Source organism: Tyto alba, unplaced genomic scaffold, assembly GCF_018691265.1.
Source record: "Tyto alba isolate M040663 unplaced genomic scaffold, T.alba_DEE_v4.0 Super-Scaffold_34, whole genome shotgun sequence".
Classification (NCBI taxonomy): Eukaryota; Metazoa; Chordata; class Aves; order Strigiformes; family Tytonidae; genus Tyto; species Tyto alba.
Genome location: NW_024881309.1, coordinates 5,840,352 through 5,854,945, shown reverse-complemented (window position 1 = coordinate 5,854,945; position 14,594 = coordinate 5,840,352). Strand labels below are relative to the sequence as shown.

General features: G+C 61.4%; 2 protein-coding genes across 2 annotated transcripts; both read left to right on the top strand.

Annotated features, from left to right (window-relative positions):
• Positions 1 to 7,289: 7,289 nt before the first annotated feature.
• ADRB3 (adrenoceptor beta 3) lies at positions 7,290 to 10,639 on the top strand. The gene is made up of 3 exons (XM_032998343.2): positions 7,290 to 8,655; positions 9,601 to 9,668; positions 10,077 to 10,639. The coding sequence occupies exons 1-2, from the start codon at positions 7,385 to 7,387 to the stop codon at positions 9,638 to 9,640; spliced, it is 1,311 nt and encodes a 436-aa protein (XP_032854234.2). The 5' UTR covers positions 7,290 to 7,384; the 3' UTR covers positions 9,641 to 9,668; positions 10,077 to 10,639.
• Positions 10,640 to 12,490: 1,851 nt separating this feature from the next.
• On the top strand, positions 12,491 to 13,809 carry LOC116962995 (nucleoplasmin-like). Its single transcript, XM_042801511.1, has 5 exons — positions 12,491 to 12,588; positions 12,792 to 12,874; positions 12,985 to 13,104; positions 13,204 to 13,297; positions 13,588 to 13,809. Exons 1-5 carry the CDS (start codon positions 12,525 to 12,527, stop codon positions 13,671 to 13,673), a joined length of 447 nt encoding a protein of 148 aa, XP_042657445.1. The 5' UTR covers positions 12,491 to 12,524; the 3' UTR covers positions 13,674 to 13,809.
• Positions 13,810 to 14,594: the final 785 nt, after the last annotated feature.

The following is a 14,594-nucleotide window of genomic DNA, read 5'->3' as shown; positions in this document are numbered from 1 at the left end:
TTAGCAATAGCTGCAGGAAAACCAGAAACAATGGAGAAGGAGTTGTGAAAATATCTGTAAAACCTTTGCAGATCCCGGCAGCCACACAAGGACTCCCACTTCTCTGGGTACCTGCGGCTGGAGGGAGATGGGAAATGTCCTAAATAAAACCCTGTTGTGAGGTGTGTTAAAAATGTCAGAAACTGAGAAAAATTGCCCGCAGGCTTTGTTCTTGCTGCTGCCACAGGCTTTCCCCTCAGCAACATGGGAAAGAAAACAGCTTTATGATGATTATTTTTTTTTTTTTTTAATCATAAACATAACTGCACAGGGATTTGGGGGGCAGGAGAAGGACCTGAGATTGCTTTAGTGTAGCCTTTGACACTGGCTGGGTTTCAGGATCTCAATGCCCCTTTCCCCAATTCTCACAACGCAGCCGTAGCCTCGGGAAGAGCCGCAGCCCCGGGATGGCGAGCGGCCGTGCCCGGCCTCGGGGCTGCGGGCTCTGGGCAGGGCAGGATGGGGCCCAGCACCGAGAGCCCTGCCTCCACCTCCTCTCCGGTGGGGAGCGATGCTGCTCACCACCCCGGGGGGTAACAAGCTGCGCTCCCCGTGCCAGATTTCCCACCCCTCCACCCTGTCTGTCCCCCCAGATCCACCCTGGGGTGCCCCAGGAGGGGAGAAGGGGTCCCACCAGCCCTGCTCGGCCCCATCCTTCTCCCCGGAGGGCACCACGGCTCCCTCCCCCGAAGCCGTGTGTCCGTAGGGCAAATCACTGTGGGAACGGGCTAATAAACAGCAAACGGGGTGACCTCAGCCCTGCCTGCGCAGGCAGCCAGCAGCGGGCTTTGACCTTCTCGGTACCCAGGGTACATTCTGCCTCTTTCATCACCATCGATGCATTCGCTCCCAGGAGCTTCGCTTGGAAAACAGGATGTGAGCGTGTGAGACGGCCGCTCGCCCTCCCTCAGGCGTGGGAGCCCGGAGCCTGCCGGGATGCTCTGGGCCCCGCCGCCGCGGGAAGCAGGGCTTGCCCCGAGCCGGGACGGCAGCGCCGGGATGGTCCCCCCTGTGCTGCCGCAGGCAGCCGGGGAGGCGAAGGAGCTACGAGACGTGTGACGGGTTGTAAGCTATGCCTGATGCAAAGCACAAACCCAGCTCAAACCCCCGTAAAGGTAATATATATGCTGCCCTGCAAAGGGAGACAGGCAGTGGGGTACTGAGCATGTCTTGGCAAACACAAACTCTGCATGAGAGGCAGTGAAAAAGGACTTTTTTATTATTTTTTTATTGTTCTGACACAGCGACTTTTTCCCCTCCTGCCTGTGCCTGAGCCCCGGCTGACACGGTGCTGTGGCTCCCAGCACTGCGCTTGCATTTACCAGGGGAGGAGAGTTTATATAGAGCTGGGAGTTTATGTACAGCTTCCTCCAGCCTCCCTGGGACAGGCAGTACCCAGCGGGTTAAAGCTCCATCACAGCGTGTTTATGTGCTGACAAGGAAACATGATGACAGATAATCCCAAACAACTTCAAAGCAAGATTTGTGAATCTGATATGGAAACTATTCCTAAAGTCTCAGTGCAGAGAGCCCCAGACTAATTACCGCTGCGGACATTAAAGGCGGAGCAGGACCCATTGCCAAAAGCCCAGTGCCTGGCCTGGCCCCGTGCCCACCCCGCCGAACCCCGGGCTCCCTCCCTTCACCGCACCAGGCGGCCAAGGAGATTTGGGGTAAACCGATGCTCTTTGAGCAGCTCTTGCTTAGGCAGAGAGTGGAGCATCACACGGTCCTCACCGACCTCCTGCGCCGTCCCCGGGGTGTCCCCCGTGGCCCTGGGCAGGTGGGCAGGGTCTTTCCTACAGCCAGGGCATCTCCTGGCAAGAGGGGCTTAATGCTGAGCTGAGATGCAGCCCTCTCCGCCTGGGAGGCATTTAGGGGTTAGGGAGGGAGGAATAAAAGGGGATGGGGAGGCAGTGGGACCTTGGTGGCCGGCAGCACCGTGGCAGGTGGCCTTGCAGGGGCTGGTGGCTTGTTCCAGTGCAGGTAACGGCACAGTGTGGGGCTTTGTGTGGGGGGCGGCTCTGAGCCCGGGGGGTTTTACTGCAGAGGGGATGTCTCATCAGCCCCATGTAGCGTTGTGGGGTGATGTGGGTCCGTGGGGGTCTCTGGGCAGGGCTTGCTCAGAGCCCTTGTGCAGGTGGGGATGTGGGAAGCTGGTGGGACTTTCCTGCTGTGCAGGGACGGCTCTCGGTGGTTTAATCCTGCCCGCAGAGCCTGAGCCTGCCGCCCTGTAACCTGCCGGGGTGCTTCCCCTGAGGGCTTGCACAAGTTATATCTCAAAGTTCTTGAAGGCTTTCGTGGTCACTCAGGCTGCTCTGGCTAGGCTGGGGCGTGTGAGCCAAGAGGAAGGGTGCTGCCACGTTCCCAGAGTGTGTGTGGTTTCTTGGGAAAACCTTTTTTGGAAACCTGTGGGGGAAGGAGTGCCGATGGGGCTGTAGGGGTGCGGTGCCCATCCCGGAGGAGCTGGGGCTCGCGGCTCTCCCGGGCTGCGGTGGCGAACCTCTCCAGCTGCCCTTGCCCTTTGCTCTGGGCTGGGGACTTGCGCCAGCGCAGCTCTGGCTCCCGGTACCACGGGCGGGCGATGCTTTGCGACACAAGCCTGGCTCAAGAGGGGCTCTGGCACCGTCTCTTACTGGTGCAAAGCTGAACCGCATCTCTGGGGGTGCAGCGGTGCCTCTCCCCTGCTCCGCGCCCTGCTCCAGGGAAGGGCTGGGGGTGCACAGGCAGAACCCCCCAGAGGCTGTCGGCAGTTTCAGTGCAGACACTTGCTGCGCTGGGTTTGCTTTCTGACCCTCTGCTGCGAGGGGGGAGCTGAGGAAGGCTGAACCAAAGGGGAGAGCAGGGAGGCCCCGGGGAGAGGGGGATGCCCATATCCCTGCCGTTGGTGTGCCCACCACGGTGACTCTTGTTGTGTGCTGGTTTTTATCACTTATTCTGTAACAGCAAGTATGCAAACAGCCTGCCAGGAGGGAAAGCAAGAGTTCCCAGCTATAAAAAGCTTTTGTTTTATCCTAGCGTGGCATCAGCCCGGCTCAGCCTTGGCAGAGTCTGAATGTGCTCTGTTTAATGATGCTGGGAGGCAAAGCTGGCGCTTGCCCGTTGCTGCCCAGTCTCTCCTCTCCTCCCGTCAATCCTCAGCCCCTCCTCGGTGCCTGCCTACCCTCTTGGGGCCCAGCCAGCTTTGGTGAGCTCACAGATGCAATTATGAATTGAACATGAGGGACAGAGGATTAAAACTGTGCTTAATACCAGAGGTGGCAGGTCATGGGAGCTTGGGCAGGGATCTGATAGCTGGTGCCCTCCTCCCTGCCAGCTGCCCATGCACCACTTGCCCAGGCTGGGTTTGGCTCTTGGGCAGACAGAAACGATCCATCCTCCCTGGAACAGCCTCGTCGCGGTGCGTCCCCACTCAGGCACACTGGGGTACCCGGGTTTGGACAAGGTCTGGCTCTCCAGTTTGCAGGTGAGAGGGCCAGCGCTGTGGCTCTGGCCCGCTTTGCAGGTTGCACCCCAACAGTGTGACCGAGACCAGCACATCACCCCTCGGGGGGCACTGCCCTTCCCCTAAGCAGGCTGGAGCCAGCCCCCACATCTGCCAAGCTCCTGCAGCCATCACAAGCTCCCCCCTATCTGCTAAGTGCCAGGAGCTGATTTATCTGCTTTACATGTCTGGGATCATGCCAACTAGAACCACACGTGTGAACCTGAAACACTTAATTAGGGTTGTTGTGTGCATGCAGCCTGTTTGGGGTGGATAAGGCTGTGGAGGAGGGATTAAACAGTGCAGGGATTTTACATCCACTTAGGCAGGAATGCCAGCATGTGAAAACTTTGTTTAAGATCAAGGAGAGTGGTTTACACCTTACTCGGGCTCAGGATGCCAGCACCAGCCAAAGCAGGTTGCCCTGGCCCTGCACGGGGGTTCTGCTGGCGCACCAGCTGGAAGAAGGCGGGCTTATGTCCAGCTTCTCTGAATCACCCCGAGTTATTTCCCGAAGAATCTACAAAAGGGTGTTTGAGTTCCTTGTAGGGGGAAGCCTTGGTTCCATCCTCCCCTGGCCTAAGGGATGGCTCCCGCTCGCTGCCGCGGCACTGCTGGGTGTCAGCGGGCATGGGGGAGCCCGGGGCTGCAGCCCCTCACCCTCAGCATCGCCTCGGGAGGACCCCAGGGCCCTGCAGGCACAGGGGTCTAGGCGCCGTTTGTAGGGGAACGTGCCCCACGTCGAGGCATCCTCCAGGAGCTGCTCAACACCCTCCGCAAAGGGCTCCATGGCTGCTACCGGGGCTGTCCCACCCCCTTGCCCCCATGGCCAGGCACACCCTGTGCCCCCTCAGATGTGTCTGGGACCAGCTCAGGCATCTGTTTCCTCTCCCCAAACACATCCGTGGGCAGCAGGATGCCCTCCATGGGCAAGGAGCGTCGCACTGCTCGTTCCCCGCATCCCATCTCGCCCCAAGTAGGGATCTTCCCTAATCCATCCTGACTCTCTCTCTCTCTGTATAAAGAAGTATTTTTAAATATCCATTGTTTACTCTGTAGCAACAGCCAAAGGAGCGGCTCTGATCCATGGCATAAACATATTTTCCCAGAGTTTTCTAAACAGCCACTTGACCCGCTGGCCAGCACTTCCCCGCAGGGTCTCTCCGGGGCCGGCTCTGCTTCCCCCTGCCCTTGGCAGCAGCGGCTGTGCAGGTAGAGAGCTGGGCCAGCGGCTCTGGCCTGTGGCCGGGATGGGCAAGGGGAGATAGATGATGCTTCCCCCGGTCACAGCCCTGGGCTGGAGGGTGCAGCCGGGGTCTCCAGCACCGCGGAGGCTCAGATCAAGGCTCTGGAGCCGTCGGGATGGGGGTGAGGGCTGTGTGAGACCCAGCATCTCTGTGCTTCAGCTTTTCCAGCTGTAAAACTGGGACAAAGATACTGAGCCACGTTACTTCCCCTGACTTGATGAAATGCCTGGGACTCTCCCTTCCTCTCCCCAGTCGAGTTGGCTCCCTGGGAAGGGAGGAGGGCGCCGAGCTCGCCCGCCTGGGAGTGGGAAGAAAAGTCCCATTTAAGTGCCAGAGAGAGGACATCAGAAATGGTGTTTTGGACGCTTGCTTCGGCACCTCGAGAAAGCCTGGCCGTTTGTCTTGCTGCGGGCAGTGTGTCTGTCTGTTACTCTCTTCGAATGTGGCGGGAGATCCCCTCCAGGCCACAGTGGTGTGGAGATACCCGAAAGCGCTGTGAAGGACCATCAGCGGGAGAATTCGCTGTCAACCCCCCCCGGGGCCGTGTCCTGCAGCCCTTTCGGTGCCCAGGAGGCAGCGCACAGCCCAGCTCTGCCAGGTGGGCACACACCGAGGCGAGGGTGGGAAGCCACCAGCCCCTGTCACCCAGCCTGTGGCCAGCCGGCTCCGGGGGGCCGAGCCCAATGCCCTGGTTATCCACGGACACCCCCACACACGCTCTCACTTTACTTTTCAGACACACACTCCGGCTGCCGATGCACGTCGGAGTTACTTGTGCAGCCACATCGAAAAGATGACTGCACACATCTTTGTGCCATGCACCGTTCCAGTGGAAGGACAAACCATTCTGTAAATAGCAAGTCCAGCAATTAATGCCAGAGCTTGGAGCTAAGAGGGGTTGCATCAAGCCCTTGTCTGACTGCTTTGAAAAACCAAAGCAGTCTTGTAAAGATCAAGCTTGTAAAAACGGGGCTCTGTTTTGCTAGCTCATGAATGGGAAGAAATGCCAAGCGGATAATTTTTTACACATAATTTTTTCCTCTTTGTCAACATTCCCCCATTTGGCTGAAACTTCAAAATGCCATATTTGGAGAGCGCCTGTCTTAGAAGTTCCAGTATTTGTATAAATAGCTGATAGTGAAAAAATTACCCACTCTGGCATCTGCCCAGGGGCCCTCAGGAGGAGCAGAGCTGGGGGCAGCGATGGGGCAGCCCAGTGCCTTCCAGTCTCAGGTGGCTCCCCACTGCCACGTGTGAATGGAGCAGGAAGGGTGGGTGGGGGTGTCCAGAACACCAGCACCCACCCAAATGGAGGACGGGGAGCAACAAAGGTCTGCCCATTCTCCTCCATCAGCTGGGAAGGAGGTTTGGGCAAAAAATGTGGAAGTGAAATAGTGACAGTGAGGTGCCCTGGATGTCATCTTCTGGAGAGGGGCTGTCATCTTGCCATCCCTCTGCTGATGTCGAGGGGACAGTTGTGCCATTGTCCCCATCAGGAACAGCTTGTCCTGCCCAGAGAGAGCCTGAGCCCACTGAAGGGTGTACGGAGAGGGGCACATGGTGAGGGGCACGTAGCACAGTCTTGGGGTGCATGGTGAGAGGTTTAGAGCCAGGGGTGCAGGGCGAGATGCTGAGGTGCGTGGAGAAGGACCAGAGCATGCGGTGAGGGTGCACAGGGGGAATGAGGGGAGCAGGGTGAAGGGCGCACAGAGAAGGACCAGGGTGTACAGTGAGGGGCAGGTGGGTGAATGGCAAAGTGCAGGGTGCGAGGACAACAAGGACAGATGGTGTGGGACCAGGACACATGGTGAGGGGCTGGAGAGCACGGTGGGGGTCTTGAGGAGGGGCTGGGGCTCATGGAGAGGGGCTGGGGAGCATGGTGAGGGGCTGGAGAGCATTGTGAGGGGCTGGGGCACATGGTGAAGGACACAGGGAGAGGCTGGGGCTCACGGTGAGGGGCTGGGGCACATGGAGAGGGGCTGGGGGGCATGGAGAGGGGCTGGGGGGCATGGTGAGGGGCTGGGGCACACAGTGAAGGGCAGGGATGCACGGGGAGGGGCTGGAGAGCGCGGTGAGGGACACGGGGAGGGGCTGGGGTGCACGGAGAGGAGCTGGGGCATACGGAGAGGGACTGGAGCGCAGGGTGAGGGGCTGGGGCGCACGGTGAGGGACACAGGGAGAGGCTGGGGCTCACGGTGAGGGGCTGGGGCTCGTGGTGAGGGACACGGGGAAGGGCTGGGGCACATGGAGAGGGGCTGGGGGGCACGGAGAGGGGCTGGAGAGCACGGTGAGGGGCTGGGACGCACGTCGAGGGGCCGGGGTGCACCGGGGGGGATGCCGGGGGGAGCGGGGCGGGCCGGGGGGGTGCCCGGCCGGGGCGGAGGCGGTGCCGCAGCCCGTTCTTCTTTCATTGATCTCCGGAGCGGGGCAGCCGGGGGCCGCCCCCCGCCTTTAAAGGCTCCTCCTCCCCGCAGCGGCCCGGGGAGCGGCGCGGAGGGCAGCCCGGCCCCACCGCAGCCCCGACGGCAGCTCCGGGCTCCGCGGCCGCGGGGCGCTCGGGGAGGGAGCGGGGCTGCGGGACCCCAGCCCCCCTCCCCGGCCCGGCCCGGCGGAGATGGGTGCCCTGCCCGCCGGCAACGGCAGCGCTTGGGGCGGCGGCGGCAACTGCAGCGGGGCCAGTCTGAGCCGGCAGTGGGTGGTGGGGGCCGCCCTGAGCCTCACCGTGCTGGTCATCGTGGCCGGCAACTTGCTGGTGATCGTGGCCATCGCCAAGACGCCGCGGCTGCAGACCATGACCAACGTGTTCATCACCTCGCTGGCTTGCGCCGACCTCATCATGGGCTTGCTGGTGGTGCCGCCGGGGGCCACCATCCTGCTGAGCGGCCACTGGCCCTACGGCACGGTGGTGTGCGAGCTGTGGACCTCGCTGGACGTGCTGTGCGTCACGGCCAGCATCGAGACGCTGTGCGCCATCGCCGTGGATCGCTACCTCGCCATCACGTCGCCGCTGCAGTACGAGGCGCTGGTGACCAAGGGCAGGGCGCGGGCCGTGGTGTGCCTGGTGTGGGCCATCTCTGCCTTCATCTCCTTCCTGCCCATCATGAACCACTGGTGGAGGGACGGGGCGGACGAGCAGGCGGTGCGCTGCTACGACGACCCGCGCTGCTGCGACTTTGTCACCAACGTGACCTACGCCATCATCTCCTCCACCATCTCCTTCTACGTGCCCCTGCTCGTCATGATCTTCGTCTACGTCCGCGTCTTCGCCGTGGCCACGCGGCACGTCCAGCTCATCGGCAAGGACAAGGTGAGGTTCCTGCAGGAGCCCCCCAGCTCCAGGAGCAGCCGGCGGCGGCGGCCCTCCCGTCTGCTGGCTATCAAGGAGCACAAGGCGCTCAAGACCCTGGGCATCATCATGGGCACCTTCACGCTCTGCTGGCTGCCCTTCTTCGTGGCCAACATCATCAAGGTCTTCTGCCGGCCGCTGGTGCCGGATCAGCTCTTCCTCTTCCTCAACTGGCTGGGCTACGTCAACTCAGCCTTCAACCCCATCATCTACTGCCGCAGCCCCGACTTCAGGAGCGCCTTCCGCAAGCTGCTGTGCTGCCCACGCCGCGCCGACCGCCGGCTCCACGCCGTCTCGCAGGACCTGCAGCGCTGCCCCTGTGCCTTCAGCCCCCGGGGGGGCCCCTCGGAGGACAGCAAGGCGGCAGCCCCCGGGCACCCCGGGGAGGACGGCGAGGCTCGGGGCAGCGGCAGCAGCAGCCGCTGCAGCAGCCGCACAGAGGAGACCAGCCTGTCCCAGGGCAGCGGCCACCGGCAGCGGCCCCTGGGCGAGTCCCAGCTGCAGGGCACCCAGCCCTCGCTGTGCTCCCAGCTTGATGAGTAGGTACCCGCGGGCGCTCGCTCGGGGGGCTTGGGGGGACCAGCCCTTTGGGGCGCGGCCGGTGGGGGGGCTGTCGATGGCGGGGCCGTGGTCTGACAGTGCAGCGTGGAGCTGCAGGGCAGGCAGACCCCGGGGCGCGTGGGAGAGGTGCTGGGCTGCGGGGCTGGGAACCACTGCCCTCTGCCTTTAGGTTCCCCTAAAACCCCAGCCCCTCCATCGAGCTGCAAAAGTATGGTCCCAGCACAGCCCTGCCTTGCCCCTTCCTGGGGAGCACCCCAGCCTGCCAGGATGGGCTCTGCTGGTCCTGGGTAAGAAAAACACTGCTGATGAATAGGGAAGGAAACCAGCGGAACAGGAATGTGTCCCAAATCCTGGGATTCCCCCCCTTCTCCCCCAGCTCCCGCTTTCTGTTGTTAAAGAAGGAAAACGTGGGGATCCCCTCTGCAGTGAGAGAGCCGGGGGCCGCTGTTGCCAGCCTGGGCTCTGCGGGTTGCTTTGCCCTCTGACAGAGTGTAAATCTGGGAAGGGAATTTATTTTGTCACCCTCTGTCCCTCGCTGCCATCAGCCCTGCAGACAGGAGCTCTGCCCTGCCAGCCTGCTGCCTGCACCCTTACATGGATTTACACCTTCTGCAAATTACAGGGTGGGTTTTCCCACCCCCTGAGTTTTTTATTAGTATGACAAAATTTGAATTATTCTGCTCACTGTGGTTTTTAACTGGCTTTCTCTGGTCTGAAACCCCTGCTGACACCCGAAGGCAGGAGAGGTTCCTGCCAGCATGCACAGGCAGAGCTGCTGTTGGCAGAGATGTGCAGAAAGAAGTGCCAGAAAGCGTTTCCTGCAGTTGCGTGCTCTGAGGAAGGATTCATCCACCCTGGGAACGTGGGACAGTAAATCACGGGGAAGGTCTGGGCTCTTCACGCACTGTGCTCTCCTGTTTAAGGTTTGCCGGCAGAGAGATGACAGCAAGTCCTTCCATCTGACCGGGAGCAGCCGAGAGCCGGGAAGAGAGTGAGTGTGTTTGCCCCGGCCGGCGCTGCGGCGAGGTCGGGGCCGTCATCCTCTGCCCACTTTGGCCGCTGCCTTCCCTAGGGGAGCGCAGCCTTTGGCCAGCCCGCAGGCAGCCGCCTGCTTTCGGGCACGTGAGCCTGGCGTCAGCCCGGGCCGTGTCCTGACACCTCCCTGCCTGCCCCCGGGATGCTTTAACCCCCCTCGGGGCGGCTGCCCCTGCCACCGCTCCTCACGGGCTGCTGGAGCTCGGGACCTCCCGTCCCGGGTCCCACCCTGGCTCCCGCTCCGCGCCCGCTGCTCCCCTTTCTCCCGGGGCGGTGGCTTTGGGTCCCTGTCCCCGGGGATGTGCAGCTGTGAGGGTTGAGCCCGGTGGGTGATGCTGCGTCACCTCCCACCCTCTTCTTGCAGGGTCGGGTGTTGCGAAGGGGACAGAGGAGCGGCGCTGGGGGTGACGGCACTGGAAGGACCCTCCCCGGGGAGGAGAGGGGCTGTCCTGCGGCAGCGCTCGCAGTCACAACAGGGCTCGGGGAGCCGGCTCCTCTGTGCCGTTGGTGCTGGAGAGCTGGAGCCAGCCGGGAAGAAGCTCCCAAGCCGCTCGCCAAGAGGCAGAGCAGCCCCGGGGATGGGCTCGCTGCGGGGACGGGGGACCAGCTCCCACCCGGGGGTGTTTTCTGGCATGGCTGGTGGCTCTGCTCTCTTGAAGGACAAAGGACGCCCGTCAGGAAGGGGAGAAGAGCTTCCTGCAGGCACCAGCCCTTTCCAGGATCTCTGCTCTGTCCCGCCCCAGCTGCTGCACTCCCAGCGCTGGGTGCGATCCCCGGGAGCCACAGCAATGCCTTTAGCAAAGGAGAAGCACAGGGGAGCAAGGGGAGCTCCGAGCGTGCAGGACTGGGCAAAAACAAGTGACTTATGCTCTTGCCAAATCTCCTCCTGTTTCTCCCTGTCCGTTCGGGGCAGATGTCCATGTTTCTGTGCCGTTTGGGGATGGAGGGGGGGGGCGGTGGGTGAAGCTGGAGAAGCAGCAGCAGCAGGGTCAGGCGGGGAGAGCGTTGTAGGAGGGCAGTTTACATCCCTTGCATGCTGGTCTGGCTACGTGGGGCACTGGGGTGAGGGCAGGGAGGTTTAAACCTCTACCAGCGTGGTGGGAGGCGGCGGCAGGGCCAGTGCCACCCCCAGGTGCTGCAGTGGGTGCTGAGCCCACGCCAAGCAGCAACTTTGGGGGATAATGTTGGTTCTAAATATGTCACGGTGACTGTAAAGTTGTCGTCCTGTTTTGTCTCCCCCCCACCCTCTGTGTGAAATAAACCTTTGAAATGCTGTGATGCCTCCGAGTCTGGGCCGAGCAGAGGGATGCTTCTTCCATGTGCCCTTGCTGAGGGGCTGCCCGAGTTTTGGGGGTGCAGAGAGCCCTGTGCTGGGGTGATGACTGGAGAATTGGGGCACACCATGCACCCACAGTCCCCCGAGCTGCCCCGGCTACCGTGTCCCTCACCAGGAGCCTGTGCAGAGGCACCCGGTGCCACCCCCCAGTGCACTGGGGTCTGGCTGCAGCCCCAGTGACTGGGGTCCTGGGGGTCTCCCCTGCTGGGATCCTCCTTTGGCACATTTTGCTTTTAATACCCAGCAAGGATGAAATCGCTAAATAAAGAGAAAAAAATAAGCTCTTGCCCCCTGTTTCCATTTTAGAGCTGCAGACCTCGGTTTGGTGGCTCTTGGGGGGCTGCTGTCTGATCCCTGCAGCTGACCCTGAGCACAAACAGGTCCCGTGTGTCCCCCAGCCCCCCCATGGCCTCATCCTCCCCAGGGTACCCTGACCCTCTGAGGGGACGTAGCCCAGGAGTTGTTCGTTAGCTCTCTGGTGTTAATAAGTAACTTCCCAAACCACAGGCAAGCCCTGGGCAGGGGGTGAAGTGGGGGTTGTCCCAGGCAACGGGGGACCCTGGGTCTCTGCATGTCCCACTCACAGGGCTGGTGTCCCCATCTCCGGCCAAGGTGCTGGGCCATTTTGTCTAGACAGGGCTTTTCCCGAGGAAGGTTGGACCAGATGATCCCTGAGGTCCCTTCCGACCTGGCATTATATGATTCTCTGATAAAGTTTGCCCAAGGGGAGCTGCTTCTGCCTTCAGGCTTAATTGTTTGCTGCAGGTCCTCCTGGCGGGGTGCAGTGATGAGGGGGGGTGGGTGGATTGGTGCCACCTGCCCTCCTAAAGCACCTGCGCTGCATTCTCAAACTGCACCTCCCTCAGGCTCCCTCTTTTCTTTATCAGCAGCTGGTGCTGGGGCTTGGTGCTGCTCTCTCTGGCTGGGTATGGGGAGGGATGCATCTGCTGGGGGGCAGCTCCCTCTGACACCCCAGTCCCTTGTGCTGCTGGATTAAGCACTGATGCTGACTAAGTCCTTGGTGCTAGCGGGGTGCATTAACCGAACCTGCTCCGCACTGAGCGGGTTCTCAGACTGCCCCGAGCTGCCTCTGCTTACGGTGCTCCCCTGCTGCGGGGAGACTGCTCCTCCTCTCAGAGCTGGTTTTGTCTGTAAAGGCATTTAACTGGCTTTTTCTTTCCCTTGGGGACGCATAAGCAGCTAGGTGTTTTTACTCTTTGCTTAGCAATGCTGTCCTGCCCAGGGGAGGCTGTCCAGCTGCTGTCACCTCTTGCAAAACGCAAACGGTCCTGGTGTGAGCTGCCCGCGTGCTGCTGTCCTGGCTCTGGGCTTTTGGGACTGGAGAGTTTGCTCTGAGTGCTCCAAAGTCACTTTTCTTCCTTGTGTTTCTGCTCCAGAGTAGCCAAATGCTGTTTCCTCTGGTGTTTGTTCCACAGGAGCTGGTTTCTGCTGCCGGTGTTGGACCCACTGGGGAGGATGAGCAGCTCCTCTCGCTTCTCCAGGTTGCTGTCGGAGGAGAGGCCCGTCGCTGCCCTGTCGAGTACGGACCTGCACCCCCCGGGCTGCCTTGGTGGGACCTGCAGGCAGGAGTGGTTGGGGGGACAGTGGGTGTGCGTGGGGGGGTGTTTCCCACTTCCCTGTGCTGTGTGCACCCGGGAAAGCTTCCTCTTTGCTTTTGGCTCACCTGAGAGCTGGGCAGGGGGGACAGCTCACGCGTGCACAGGCAATGCTGTGTCCCCCCAGGCTGCCAGCTGAGCACGGGCACCCGGAGCTGCGTGGTGGAGGAGGACGACGACTTCTTGGAGCACCTGGTCCTGCTGAGAACGGTGAGATCTGAGGCTTGCCGAAGAGCCCGTCGGAGCGAGCCTGTGCCCCAGCAGCGGGGGCGGCTGGCGGCCGGGCTCCCTGCCACGGGGGTCTCTGCTTGGCTCCGCAGATCTGCCTGGGGGCTGACGCCAGGGACGAGCTGCACGTGGTGGCCGTTGATTCAAAAAACACCTACGGAGTCCCCAGGCCGGTGCCCATCGCGGCGCTGCGGGCCTCGGTGCTCCCCATGGTAAGGGCAGCCAAATGCCCGGCGTGCAGCCCCTGCCCGTGGGGCGATGATTTCACCCCGGGCTGGGGCCGGGGGTCTCTGAGCTCCGACTCTTTGCAGATCAGCCTCAAAGGTCTGGAGCTGGTCCCTCCCGTCACCTTCATGCTCAAGTGTGGAGCCGGGCCGGTTTATCTCAGCTGGCAGCACGTCACCTGTGAGTGTCACCGAGCTGCAGGGCCGGGGCTGGGGCTGGGGGCTGCACTGGGGGTGCTCCCGGGTCCCACAGCAGCTTTAGTGGCAGCTCGTGCCCTCACCAGGGCTGCTTCGCCCCGGGGGTGGGGGGTTAGTGCTTGTCTCCATTCGTGGGCTCGGCACGGTGGTCTGCACCAGCTCTCCCCTCTTTGCTGCCGCGGGGTGGGCTGGTGTCCGTGCTCCCACTCCCAGCGTGGACTGGGATCGCTGGCTGTGCTTGCAGCTGGGGGGTTTCACATCTCCTCTCCCCAGTGGATGACGATACCAAGTCTGAAGCCCATGAGGAAGAGCTCTCGGAGGAAGACACGGGCGATGAGGATAATGGTAGAGCGTCATAGAATAGCTGCAGCTCGGGGAAGACTTCGTGGCTCTGGGAGGGGAGCTGGCATGACGGCGATGGTGGGAGCACCCTGTGCCAGGAGCTGCAAGTGCCTCGTGCCAAATGGGACCGATCCTTGCAGGGGGACACAAGCTGTCTGGGCTTTGAATATCATCCCTTGTCTCTCTTCCTTTCCCCCTCCATGCTCAAAGAAATGCTCTTTTTTCCTTTTATTGCAATAACAATGGGAAAGTGCAAATACCCTGTGCTCTGGTACTCCCGCGCCAGCCCGCTGCCTCCTCTCAGGAAAACGTATTCCACGCGTACAATCGCTGTGATGCTGCAGGTCACGCCGCTAACCCATGGGTCTGGGGGGGCCAGGGGTCCCTGCAACAGCCCTTGGGGAGCTGCAGGCTGCTGCCTGTGACTGGGATGGAAGGCTCGGGGGCTTTCCCAGCCCCAGTGTGCCTGGGGGAGGAAGGCTGCACCGTGCTCTGGTTTGGGGCTTGTGTGTCCACGTAAGAGCCACCTCTTCAGGGGGAGGACACGATGTTCTGAGGCCGAGGCGCTTGTGCCCCTGCCCCGTGCAGCCCTGGCACCGATTATCCTGTGAGCTCCCTTCTAATGGTCCTTTTGTTCTGGCTCTGACCACCGCCTGTTTGGATCACCAGGACACAAAGTTGTGTTGCTCTCTTTACGGCAGCCCAGGGAAATGCAGCCAAAAGCCTCCCAGAACAAGCAGCTGCTGAAATAATATAATTAAAACTCCTAATTGAGAAAATTGCCCAAATCCATTATAGGCATGGTATTACCTGGCAGCAAGGTTGATTTAAAGGGGAGCCCTGGATCTGTGGGCAGGGTGGGCTGGGAAGGGAGCACGCAGGTCTTTGTTTATGTTCCCCACTTATAATGGAAAAAGCCACGGAGCTGAGCTGACTGG

What these genes read in the sequence shown, in the direction of transcription:
- ADRB3 (XM_032998343.2), top strand. Translation starts at nt 7,385, where the DNA reads ATGGGTGCCCTGCCCGCCGGCAACGGCAGCGCTTGGGGCGGCGGCGGC. An exon ending in CTGTGCTCCCAGCTTGATGA is followed by an intron (nt 8,656 to 9,600) that starts GTAGGTACCCGC and finishes CTCCTGTTTAAG; the next exon opens with GTTTGCCGGCAGAGAGATGA.
- LOC116962995 (XM_042801511.1), top strand. Translation starts at nt 12,525, where the DNA reads ATGAGCAGCTCCTCTCGCTTCTCCAGGTTGCTGTCGGAGGAGAGGCCC. An exon ending in GGGCCTCGGTGCTCCCCATG is followed by an intron (nt 13,105 to 13,203) that starts GTAAGGGCAGCC and finishes GACTCTTTGCAG; the next exon opens with ATCAGCCTCAAAGGTCTGGA. An exon ending in CAGCTGGCAGCACGTCACCT is followed by an intron (nt 13,298 to 13,587) that starts GTGAGTGTCACC and finishes TCCTCTCCCCAG; the next exon opens with TGGATGACGATACCAAGTCT.